The sequence below is a fragment of the Myxocyprinus asiaticus genome, chromosome 44, assembly GCF_019703515.2.
Source record: "Myxocyprinus asiaticus isolate MX2 ecotype Aquarium Trade chromosome 44, UBuf_Myxa_2, whole genome shotgun sequence".
Classification (NCBI taxonomy): Eukaryota; Metazoa; Chordata; class Actinopteri; order Cypriniformes; family Catostomidae; genus Myxocyprinus; species Myxocyprinus asiaticus.
This window is the reverse complement of record NC_059387.1, coordinates 20,830,872-20,844,185: the sequence shown is the minus strand read 5'-3', so window position 1 is coordinate 20,844,185 and position 13,314 is coordinate 20,830,872. Positions and strand designations below refer to the sequence as shown.

The 13,314-nt window shown below is 38.7% G+C and overlaps 1 protein-coding gene across 2 annotated transcripts in view; it reads left to right on the top strand.

Moving 5' to 3' along the window:
* oxsr1b (oxidative stress responsive kinase 1b) overlaps nucleotides 1-13,314 on the top strand; it is a 90,228-nt gene that overhangs the window by 40,720 nt on the left and 36,194 nt on the right. For both annotated transcript variants that reach the window (XM_051687755.1, XM_051687754.1), the window contains exon 3: nucleotides 8,891-8,999. In XM_051687755.1, coding sequence (XP_051543715.1) covers nucleotides 8,891-8,999 — 109 coding nt within the window. The remainder of the gene's footprint in view (nucleotides 1-8,890; nucleotides 9,000-13,314) is intronic.

Below are 13,314 nucleotides of genomic sequence, written 5' to 3'. Positions count from 1 at the left end.
ACACTGATGCCTCATGACCTTTTCCAAAAGCAGTAATCACCACTCCCATAGTATCTGCCACTTTAGGGGGGTGAATGCTGCTTCCAAAAATAGTACAGAGCAGGTGGTGCAGCTGTAAATACCTAAAGAATTGAGACCTGGGAATCTCAAAATGTTTAACCATATTTTCAAAGGATCTCAACACTCCACTCTCATATAGGTCACAGAGCTTATTAACCTCTTTCACAATCCACTCTTACCAGCAGACAGGGGACTTATTAATACATAATTTTGGATTCAGCCATATGCTCAAGGCAACATTTAAATAAATGTCTGAATTAAACACTCTGGACACTTTTGTCCATACCTAGTGCAAATACGAGATAACGGGTTATAACTTCTCCGGTTAGTTTAATAGAAAGGTCTTTCAATGGCGAAATAATTTCCTGTTCAATACAAAACCAGGGAGGGGCTCTCTCAGGTGGGAGCGACCAGTGAGCCAAATGTCTGAGACCGAATGCATAATAATAAAACAAAATCTTGGGTAGGCCTAGCCCACCTTTGTCAATCGGCCTATAATCTGGGATGATTACCATTCCAAATGAAGGACTTCGCTATGCTATCAAATTGCTTGAAATAAGAGAGGGGGACATCTACAGGGAGAGACTGCAGCAGGTAGTTGAATTTTGGAATACAATTCATTTTAATAACATTAACCTTCCCAATCATAGATAAATGTAATGAAGCCCACCTGCCCACATCGCTCAAACCTTTTTATTAAAGGGTCAAAATTAACTCTAACTAAATCACACAAATTTGCTGGGAATAAAATACCCAAATACTTAATGCCCTGTTTGGGTCACTGGAAGGCGCCCGGCTGAAAAGCCGTTACTGGGCAGTACGCTGTCAGAGCCAAAGCTTCGGATTTAGACCAATTCACTCTGTATCCTGAGAACTTAGAAAATAAATTAATAATTATGTGGAGGCAAGGCATAGATCTAGTAGGGTCGGAGACAAATAATAAAATATCGTCTTCGTAAAGTAAAAGCTTATGCGCCACTCTACCCGCCACCACCCCTGGAAAATCATCCTCCTTTCTTATTGTGGCTGCTAATGGTTCCAGGGCAAGACAGAACAATAAGGGGGAAAGAGTGCAACCCTGCCTGGTGCCCCTATCCAGAGTAAAATAATCTAAAGTTAATCCATTCGTTTGAACCACCGCTACCGGGTGTCTATAAAGTAACTTAATCCACCCAATAAAAGTATTCCCAAACCCGTACATTTCCAAAGTCTTAAAAAGATAATCTCATTGTACCATATCAAACACCTTTTCGGCATCAAGTGAGATGGCAGTGACCGGAGTCTGATCATTCGTCACTGACCACATGATATTGATGAAATTCCTAACGTTATCAGAAGAGTACTTCCGAGTCCAAAATCCAACACTCTATGAGGTGAGCTACAGCGGAAGCTAAATGCAAGTGTGTAAATATAGGTGAGTCTGTAAAACAAGCATTAAAATATATAGTTTTTCAAATGATGCGTTATAAAAGTGTTTCAATATCATAACATAGCAGTGTGTAAGTAATAGCTAATAAAGTCACAATCAGCCATTGTTATTGTGATTTATTGTGAAAGTGAATATTACACACAGTTGTTGTAGCACCTCTAGTGTTAATTTCACAAGGAAACTGCGATTAAATGTAGAATTCTGCACATAAAAGTCAGTTTGCAAAAATTTTGTTATAGTAATGTTCATTCGATATGACTAGGTTGCTCAAAACAATTGCGTGATGGAGGGATTTGCTTTAGAATCAAAGCAATTGCTTATCTGGTCTTAAAACAGAAATGCCCCATTTTTTTATTGAATACAAATTTTTTTTATTATTGTTTATTAATTGATAAAGTTTCTATGTACATGACTTTTCAATTTAAAAAGTTCTTTGAATGTTGGAGAGATCTACTAATAATTTGGACATTGTTTTAAATCAAATAGGAATTTTCATTATTTTTTCAGAAGTCAACATTTCATAAATTTTATATTGAAATTTATATAAAAATTATACCGAATACAATTGATTAAAAATTATTATTGGCCAAAAATTTCAACAACATTGCAATATAATGATTTTTCTTATCACCCTGTTCTTACTCTGATTTGAGCAAACAGGAAAAAAGTCTGTTCATCCATCAGTAAATGGAGACTTTCATACAATTGAGCTGAAGTAAACCCTTGGGAATGACTCAGGTGAAAGTTAGAGAGAAATTCTTGGAGAGTTTGGGGTCACATGGAAAGTTTTCAGTTCAGGTTTCCTCTCATGCTTTCTTTGCCTTTATGACCCGCTGAGCGCTCTCTTAAACACAGAGGAGGCATTAAATTTAAGCCAGATTGCTCCTGTAATGAGGAGGAGGGGCTGTTTGCTATTGCATGCATTCTGCATGAAGGGCATTGTTCGGAAGAAAGTTCTTCCGAGAGGTTTGGATCAATTTCACTAATGATCTGGCCAATTTACTGGAGTATAGCATGCTCTTGTTAATCCTGACATGCCAGAACAGATCAAAAAGTTGTGAGAAGAACAGGACTGTCCAAACAAGTCACAACTTAGAAGATTTGTGATTTTGTTGTGGGATGAGGAACAATTTTCTTCTGACTGAGCTGAGATCCTGTTGCTGCTATTGACGTCAAGCTGAATCTATAGTGGCTACACTGGCTTTCACAGCAGCGTTTACCCTACGGAAACATTACGAGATCTCCCCAAGGCGTTCTGAAGTCACATGACACCAGTGTCTGCCAATTCTCCATCAGATGACAGTGATTGAATGTACAGTACTGCATATCTACTATATTGCTTAGCTGTCTAGAAATAGGCTATACATGCAGTGGGATACAAAAATTCTGTGACCACTTGTAAAATAAATTCTGTTTCGCATTTTTGAATTTATTTTTTTCATCACAAATAATATGTATAACAATTTGAGTGACATTTGCATGAATTTTAGAATTTCTTTGTAATTGGTATGCCCCCTCGAGCTGGCATGGACTGCACAATTTTGTGAAAACCTGATGATCCATGTTATCCCAGAATTATTTGAGAATATTCCAAGGAACGTCTTACAGTAAAATCAATATTATTGCTCCAATAAAAGCAAGGAAATCTGGAGTTAGCATCACAAATTTGCAATGTCACAAAAATATTGCAGAATCTTATATACAGTATTTCTTATTAATATTATGTCATAATATATATATACAGTTGTGCTCAAAAGTTTGCATACCCTGGCAGAAATTGTGACATTTTTGAGTGTTGAGTGTGGCTTGCAGCTCGTGTTCCGCAGCGTATGCTCCCAAAGCACGTCTCTGCTCCACCAGCGATTGCAGCATATAGTATGTGCTGTTCCAACTGGTCAGAACATCTTGCTTTTTACTGGGCTGACCCAACTGTGCCTGAATGTCATGAAGTCGCGAATAGGCGAGGGTTGAGCGTTTAAAATATCCGACAATCTTCCTGGCAATTGCCACCACATCAGTGATGCTTTGCTGGGACAGCAGACCCTCATTCACAACCAACTGTAATGTATGTGCCATGCAGGGCAAACTTGCCATGTTGCCTTCGTCAAGTGCTTTGTTTATATTTCTTGCATTGTCTCAAAGCATGACATGAACCCTGTTCTTGTCCAAACCCCACCGCTGCAACATCATGTCAAATGTTGCTGCTAGGTTGGCAGCAGTATGGGACCCCGTCATTTCTTGACAGTGCAGTAGTTGTTGTCGCTGGAAATATTTTCCACCCAGTGAGCAGTCGGGCTCAACTTTGACAATAAGCTTACGTTAGATGTCCAAATATCAGTTGTAAAACTGATTGCTGCTTCGGGATCGGCTTGTAACAAGCTGTGTGACATGACACGAGATTAAACAACTCGGGCAACGCGACGTCGGAAAAGTACCACCTACTCGGTATTGTGTATTTTGGGCTGAGGAAATGTATCAGATTTCTGAAGCCTCTGTCCTCCACTATGGAGAACGGCTGGTCATCCAGGGCCATGAATTCCATAATTTTCCTCGTAATTGCTTTGGTCTTTTCGCTGCTCATACCAAGGAAAGATAGGAGAGGCTGCTGACTTGTGGCTGGCTCTGAGCTCTGGCTAGCTTTAGCCGCTTTTCCTTTTTTAGCTTTTTCAAACTGGGTATGTTCAGATGGGTGATGGTGTTTTAAGTGTCTAATTAGGTTTGTTGTTCTGAATGTTTTCGTGGTGGTTCCCCCACGGTTTACTTTAGCCTTACAATTATTACAAATTGCGAACTTTGTGTCTTCTTCACTCACAGTGAATAACTTCCACGGCAACGACATGTTTACATGCGGCTATGAGCGTGAGCGTGGCTGTGACGTTATTGCCTGCGCCGCTGGCAACAAAACGGACCGGCTCGGAATCGGAAAGACGTGAGACTAACCGGCCGGTCACCGGTCTGGGCCGAGCATGTGGAAAATCGGCTGATTCCGGTCCCTGGCCGGTCGATCGGTGCATCTCCATTAGAAATTTACTTGTGAGAGTAAAAAGTATCCACTTTTAAACCTACTCTAAAAGTAATTTTTTTCCAAAAAGTTACTCAAGTAAATGTAACGGAGTAAATGTAGTGCAATGCTACCCACCTCTGGATTTGAGGTACAGTTGCAGGAAAAAGTATGTGAAACATTGTGCAGGTCTGATCCGCAAATACAGGATCTGTTTAGTGAAGATTATTACTGCCAAAGGAGGGTCAACCAATCCACCCTGCACTGGGAATGTTCACAGGGTGTGTTCAATTTGTCTATTGTTTTTGTGTATTGTTGTGACTTAGTTGAAGATCAGATAAAATTTTATGACCAGTTTATGCAGAAATTCATATGCTTTTTCTTGCAACTGCTCTTGTCAGTAGAGAGTTTCAATCCATAAGAATTTGACTGATTAACCGAACTGACACTGGCTTTGGTGAACATAAATCCAAAATGGCAATTTGTACTGGGGCAAAAAAGCTCTATTCCTAAAGAACATCATATATTGAGTTTTTGCTTGAGTGAGGACGAATGAAAGTGTTTTTCCATTAGGCAGAGCAACAGAAAGACATACAGTGACATAACAGCCAACAAAGAGTCTTAGTGCTTTGCCTTGCCTATTGTCCTCTGGAAGTACACGAATCGGGTGGCAAACGGTCTCTTGATGTCACCCTCCACACATAGCCCATTGTTTTCCCTCTGTCGGGTAGACGTCGACCAGCCAAGCTGAGATGACCCTCAGCCTCCACCACTGTGAGAACGCACATAGAACACTAGCCAGTGAACGTCTAAAGCCCGCCCAAAGCTTGGTCGTGTGCGTTATTGTTTTTGTACCTCTGATGTCCTTCGTGGAACAGGGCACAGCCTTTGTGGAGCCAGCCAGAACAGGCTGACTGGAGCAGACTGAATTGTTTTACTAATTCCAGCTTTGGGACAGAGGGGCGGGACGTACCCAATAGGGTGTTGGTGTCCTTACACTGTTGGAAAAGCTTTGTTTTATCTATGGTGTTGAACGACATACATGATTGCACTTGTAAGTTTATTTTTTAGGTCAGTGGAAAACATGGTTCATGTTCATAGGGTACATTTGAGTACTTAGCCTGGAAAGGTTCAATTATGACCAAGAAATTGTTTTTCCAAATCTATAAATGGCTGGTTTTCTGTTTGTTTGTTTTCCTGCCTTTGCTTTTCTTGTAAATACAGGGGGACACTAGTCAAATCAGTATGTACTTTTTATACTTTTATGTACATAAACACAAAATGGCTGCAGTTCTAGTTGGTAAATGTATTAACCATGTGAATTGGATTACAATACAGCTGATGCTTTATATTAGGGATGGATCATAATGTTCGACTAGTCAACCAAAATCCAACTAGACCATTAGTGAGATAAGCTACTGGTAATTTATCTAGATGTTTTCTTAAAGATATTCATTTTTAATTTATATTTAAGCAGCATATTAATTAACAGTTTGCATGGTAAAACCCTCTCTGAAAAGTCTTTAAAAGCGTCTTTTAAATTCTTCCCATTTTAAAGCACCACCACTACACCCATTCATATTCAAACAAAGCCTGTGGCAGTTTCTTTGAGCATCCCGTTACGAGCATTACATTTTTAAGATTTTGTGTCAAGTAAAAAAGTAGTCCACTTCTAGAGAGCCTTGTATTTGGTTCCATTCAATTGCGCTCCATTTGTTAATTAAACGGCCAGTGTTTAGGTCAGGTGAACCCAAAACCAACAGTAATTACCCAGGGCTTTCTTAAAGGCAAATTCTGGGTTCAATACAAGTTATTCAACTGACAGCATTTGTGTAATCTTAAATACCACAAAAATTGTTTCGACTCCTTCATTTATATATAAAAAAAAAAGCCAAAATCTCAGTTACTGTTAGGCTCTAACAATGGAAGTGAATGGGGTCCAGTCCATAAACGTTAAAATACAAATTGTTTCTAAAGTATAGCCACAAGGCAAAAACCTTATACATGTTATACATGATTAAATCGCTGACTAACCTTATCAGGGTAAAGTTATATTCAATATTTCAACTTCGTTGCTATGATGACGCAATGCTGTAAACACTGTAAGCCATTTTATTTCACTGAAGTCATATTAGCATATATAATGTTAACATCATGAGGCTATACATTTGAAAAGGAGTGTATTTTGATGTTTATGGACTGGCCCTATTGACTTCCATTGTAAGTGCTTTACTGTAACCACAATTTTTGCTTTTTTTTTTTTTAATAATTGAGTGACAAGTCAAAATGATTTATTCTGGTAATCAACATTATGCTACAAATTATGTCTATTGAGCTTAACTTGTATTGAACCCGGACTGATTAGTCGACCAGTCGTTCAGACAGCCCACCAACTAGTTGATTTTGAAAATATGTAGTTTAGCACATCCCCATTTAATATGCCAAACAAATTTTTGTGGAATACAAAGTTTTAATAGCATCTGTGTACAGAAATCTACTTTACTGGGGTGATCACTTTTAGGATCTGTTTGTTCATCGGATGTTGAGAGCTGTAAAGTCAATTTATTTGTCTCCTGCACATTGTACACCGATTAGCTCCCATTATGACTGGTCAACTCACCGATCAATGCAGTCACACTGAGTAAACTACAGAGGAAAGTTCATCATTTGGAAGTAGTGCAAAACAGGCTTAAATATAGAGTTGGGGCATGCTGATCTCATACTTGGGTGAATGCCATTTCTGACAGTTTCTACACTATTGAGTGGTAACTGCAAAATAATTATGTGGGTTTGTTTGGTTTGGTTTTTCCATGCTAGCAGCACATTTTTAAAGCAGCAGTTGCACTTAAGGGAGTAAATAACAGTATTAAAAGCAGGAATCAGTACATATGCTGGTCACAGAGAAAAGTAATTCTATATAGGGCTTTTCCAGTGTATACAAACACACTAATATAATGGCACAGTATGTGAACTAGATTTTACAAGGCCTCATAGCTAAACTGAGGCACCTCATAAATGGTGCTACTTCAGATCTGGATTAATGTTTAAACGAGTTTGGCTCAATTGCACAGTCGGCAAACCGGTCCAATGCAGGTATTTACAGTATGTACTTGAGGTGGAATAGTCGTTTTTATTAGCCTGCACATATAAGAAGCTCTTCAAACATCTTCCATTGACCGCAGACATGCACAAACTGTAAAAGTAAACAACATCCACCCAACCATGCTGTAAACACCATGACACCTTTCTCATACTACCTCACAGCCAGCTCCAAATAAGCAAGGCACGTCCATATAAATAGGTGAATGTTGCTGTCAATATCCATCAGGAAAATGGGGCTGTAAGATTGATTTTTCCAGCAACAGGAAAAGGATAAACAAGTAGTTATTTCCCATCCTTTCCTGTCTTATTGGTTTATTTGTATTTCTTTTTTTCAGTCGAAAAGGCAGTTGTAAATGAAACACTTGCAGCTGGAGGTGATTAGCATTGTGTCTGAATCCATTACTCTGAGGCTTTCGATGGTGGGGGCTTACTAATGACATTACAAAGCAATTTTGCTGGTTCTCTTTACTTTTCAGACCGGGTCCACAAACCTGGAAGTGTAATTCGCCATGGGTTCCCTCTGGATTTTCCAATGGGGTTTAATAATGGGAGTTTTGGATTTATGAGAAAAATAACATCTGTTGTAAACATTAATTCACGAAATGTGGACGTTTTTTTCTACAACATATATTACACACTTTTAAACCTCAAACGTGAATTTTAAAGCTGTATTGAATTGCATACTTTTTTAAAAATCACACGGCGGCTTCAAAATTGAAGTATGAAAGTGTGTAATAATATGTTGTAAATGTTTACCACAGATCTTATTTTACTCAAAAGTTGAAAAATCCCATTATAAAACCCCATAGGAAAATCCAGAGGAACCAATGGCAAATTACACTTCCGGGTTTGCCTACAAATTGACGTCACAGATAAACAGCTCTGTTTCCACAATTTAAAATGTTTAAAGGAATATCCCAGATTCAAATCAAGTTAAACTCGTGAGATAATATTGATTACTACAAAAATTTATTTTGACTTGTAATTCATTTTCTTTAAAAAAAAATTCTGTAAACCCTCCAAAAATTGGCCACATCAGCTCCAAGTGCTTCACTGTAACCTCAGTTTTTGCTTTTTTAAGAAAAGGAGGGATGTGAACATTATGCCACAAATGCTGTCGACTGAGCTTAACTTGTATTGAACCTGGAATATTGCTTTAAGCATCTTTTAAAGGAAGCATATGAGTGTTCTCTCAATTTGTGGGCTGTCTGAGTGAGTTAGGAAGGATATTGATCAAATCAGACAACCCTCAATGAAGAGTGTTTCTCAAAACCATTTCTCTCTCTCTCTCTCTACAGAAAGAGATCCAGGCGATGAGTCAGTGTCACCATCCCAACATTGTGTCATACTACACCTCATTTGTGGTGAAGGATGAGCTGTGGTTAGTAATGAAGCTGCTCAGTGGTGGTAAGTCCTGCCCACCTACTACATTCCCCTTCAATCCCATCACCTTATTCCCATCTCATTCATCTGCCATGTTTCTAGATCATGGACTTGTCCTTCATGTTTAAAACACTTCATGAATTTTGTATTTTTGCTCTAAAGATTCAGTGGCAGATTCACTAAGAATGAATTGCGGCCGGTAAAAGGAGAGGGTCCTCACTGTAGCGTGAGGACGTAGTGGATTTAATCCTCTGCGTAGTGAATTTGGGTGACGTAGTGGATGTTTTGGGTTTTATGCATTACACTGAGTAGTATATTACTTAGTATTAAAGTATTACAATGACACATTAGTTTAGTACAGCTTAGCTTTTAAAAATGGTCATAACCTTGGATTTCGTTAATTAATTGACCTAGTTTTTCCTCTTCACCAACATAAAAAAACCGATATAAATTAAGCAATATACTCATACTACTCACTGTAAAGTACTTCTCATTTTATATACATAAATACCAGTGCCATGGGGTGTATTGTTTGTATTCGTATATTAACATGTAGCATGGTTGAAAGTACACAGAAGTGAGATTAAAGTGAATCTTGAGCTCAGCGCACGTAAGCAAACAGAACCGAACTGGGAGCACATCTGTTACTGTGAGAACTAGATGGAGTTGTGGAGCACAGAACCGCTCAGAAAACACTGTGTTAATGCTTTTACACAATACAGGACAGAGCAGCGTGCATACACTTTGAAGCGAGCAGCGGGATCATGCTATTTGTTAATTTAATTAAATTATAGCCCTTTGCGGTTAAATAATCGCACAGCGTCATACCGCGATTTAGATTTTATTTTATTAATTGTGCAACCCTAATATAAATATATATAGGCCCCATCTGTGTGTGTGTGTGTGTGTGTGTGTGTTATATGAAATATATATATATAATGACCGTTAAGTACACTACAGTAATGACTCAAAACATTTAAATGTGAATACACATGTGCATTAAAACATCCACGACGTCACTAAAATCCATTAAATCCACTACGTCATCGTGCTACAGTCTGCAGCGAGGGGTACTTGGGTAAAAGCGGCGTTTTTTTTTGCACGTGCTCTCTGCACTGGTTTAGCGCCCGATTCACTAATGCAATTATGCCTACAAAATCGCTGCTGAACGCAATCTGCATGCACAATTTTGATCTTGCAGTCCAATTACGAGTGCTATATAGTGGAGGATGCCACAGACCACCGTGTTTGACACACCCTGCCAGGACTGTACAGCCTCATTGTGATCCAGACACCTGGATCATCTCTTAAACATACAGAATGTGTGCTTGACGACACCATGCATCTGGATATATGCGAGGTTATAACACTTTTCTCCATCTTTTGATTATTATTTGATAAATTAACCTATTGCTGATTTGATCAGTTGAAAAGGTTCACAAAATTATCTTAAATAAGATTCATTTTATTGCCTACTTTCATCTGGCGGTAAATGCACAATATAAATTGCGCCAGGCAATTTTTGTGAATAAAGCGCAATATACAATTAGCCTAATTTACATAGAAAGGAGGCGAGTTTGGATGGAAAGGAATGACACTGACTTAATTGAAATACTCAAGGTGCAGCGCAATTTCAGTGCTGACTGCGCCTGCTAAAATAGGTTGCAGGCGGTTAGTGAATAAGTCTCACTGAAATACCATGTGCAAAAGTTGCGCAATTGTTTAGTGAATCAGCCACTTGGTTGTTTTATAGAACAACAAGGGGCTCGCTAATTTAATTATGTTTTTTCTTCAAAATGGAAATAAAAATGGAAATACATTCATGTTCGTGGTTTTCTTACATCTTGAGCAGGGTCCGAAATTAACTTTTTAGCCCACCATCCAAGGTGGCTGGTAGATGAAAAATTTACCAGCCAGTCAGATTTCTTACCCGCCATTTTTTTTTATTTTTTTTTATTGCATTTTACAAGTGGATTTTACAGACATATTAGACAAATAAATAGTACTGTATGCATGTTTAAAGAATTGTATTGTTTTATTAGTTACTTTTGCGCATGGTATTTCAGTGAGACTTATTCGCTAATAAGACTGCATGACTGCTAAGTTGCTCGGAACTGCACCCAAGACTTTCACTCACTGTTGCACTTGTGTATATGGTTGAGTGACAATAAAGTGATTTGATTTGATTTGAAATATGTAATTGCCAGATAGTTCATTTAGAATAATTTTTCAGATTATTCACTTATTACAACAAAACTAAATTTGTATTTTAAAGTATATGTTGTCATATGAACGACCAGTAAGTAACACTCATGAGCCTAAAGTACACACAACACAGTAACAATTCTTGGTTTACTTGGAGTGAGTCAGTTAATTCAGTCAGCTCCAACAGATTCATAAGGCTTTTTGATTCACTAAAAAGAGCCGGCTCATAGAGTTGTGTGTTTGGGAATCGGACAACAGTTGTTGATTCACTAAAAAAAACCTGCTCAAAAGAGTCATTTGTTTGTGAGTCAGATTACACTGTCGCTTGTTATATCTCGCTCTGTGGATTCAGAAGAATTGGCTCAAAAGAGTCATTTCTTTGGGAATCGGTCTACTGGTAGTGCTTTATGTCTCGTCTCGTGCTGTAGATTCAGTAGCAGTGTTGCTGTGATTTTTAATAGTAATACAGGAAGCACTGTCTGAGGATTTTAGTCTGTTTTTCTGTCCACATCACTGGAATAATGCATGTTTAAGAACCATTAATGAAACTGAACACCATGAAAATCATTCGGTTTGTATTATAATGCAGTCATTACCAGATAATTTGTATGTGTGGTTAATTAAAACTTACACATCCACTGTAAATCCAAGAGTGGTCTTCCCTTTATCCTGATGGCATGAACACTCCTGAACATGGCTTTCATCTTGCATCGAGATATATTGCTAACGGTACATGCCAACTGCTGTGGAAGAAATCCGCTCAGCCCCACTCACCATGACAGAGAACTACCGCTTCAGCTAGTGTGTATTTTCTACTATTGCTTTCAGTATACGAGCAATGATGTCATCTTAAATATGCGATTACAGTTGGAAAAATGCCAACTTAATTTTCAAATGCCCAAAGTTTATAAACAGTGTTGATTTATTAAACGTTTGCTTACCCAGCTACAGAATTGCCTCAAAGAATGCATGCAATCATCATTTGAAGTCTGGATTAAAAGCACTGAATCCACCTTCGCTCGCCACTTGCCAGTGGACACGCAGAGTTTGTTTCTATTGATGAGCAGCGGGATGAGTTAATAAGAGTCGTTCCATGTAATACAGGTGTTTACTGACTGTACTGTAAGGCCTACAGTAGAGCCTCCTTGAGGACAAAACTAGAATGTGTTTAAATTTAATTTACAAGCTGACATAAACTGATAGAAAGCCAAAACCACCCGCCGGAGTGTGGTGTGAAATTCAACAGCCAAACAGAAAATGTACCCGCATTTGACGCTTGGCAGGTGTTAATTTCAGACACTGGTCTTGAGTATTTACAGTATAACTACTGATTTTGTTCTTAAAAAGACCTGTTAGAATGATATTCATGTCTGCAAGGGAATACCCTGCTGGGCTAATCACAGACCATGGTTAATTACAGCAGAGAGACAATTTTCTGCTGCACTATGACTGCTTGCAGTACAGTGTTCATCTGAAGATCTTGCCATTCTGGCCTTTGAAGAATTTCTCATGAGACATACACAGCATACCTTTGGCCTGATGCAATGCATTGTGCAAAAAGATTGCAATTTTGCCTTCATTTTATTTTGATTCTTAAAGGGAAAGTTCACAACCCCACCCAAAAAAAAATATTCAAAAGGAGAAATTCTGAGAATGTGGATGCTGGTCTTCCCCATACAATGAAGGTAAATGGTCACTGAGATAGTCAGCCCCTAACATTCTGCTAAACATCTCCTTTTCTGCTACATGGAAGGAAGTCATAGGGGTTAGGAACAACATGAGGGTGAGCAAATGACTGTAGAATTAGCTTTTCACTGAACTATCCACTTGAGCTCTAATAGTCTTCCAAAACCCCATTGTGTAAAGCCACTGCTGAGAGTTGATGATATGTTTCAAGCCAGCGTGTAATGTTCCGTCGCAGATGCAGCCAAATGCTAGACAAGGAGATTATAGTCTGGCTCATGCTGACACTGACAGCACAGGGACACAACCTTTCCTTCCCCCAGCACAGAGCTGAAATCACTCTGAATAGACGCTGTACATTTTACGCCTGTCATCGGCCATCTTCCCCTCCTCTCTCTCTGCTTGGTGCTCATTCATCCTTGCCATCTTCTGCCAACTGAAGATGCCCAGG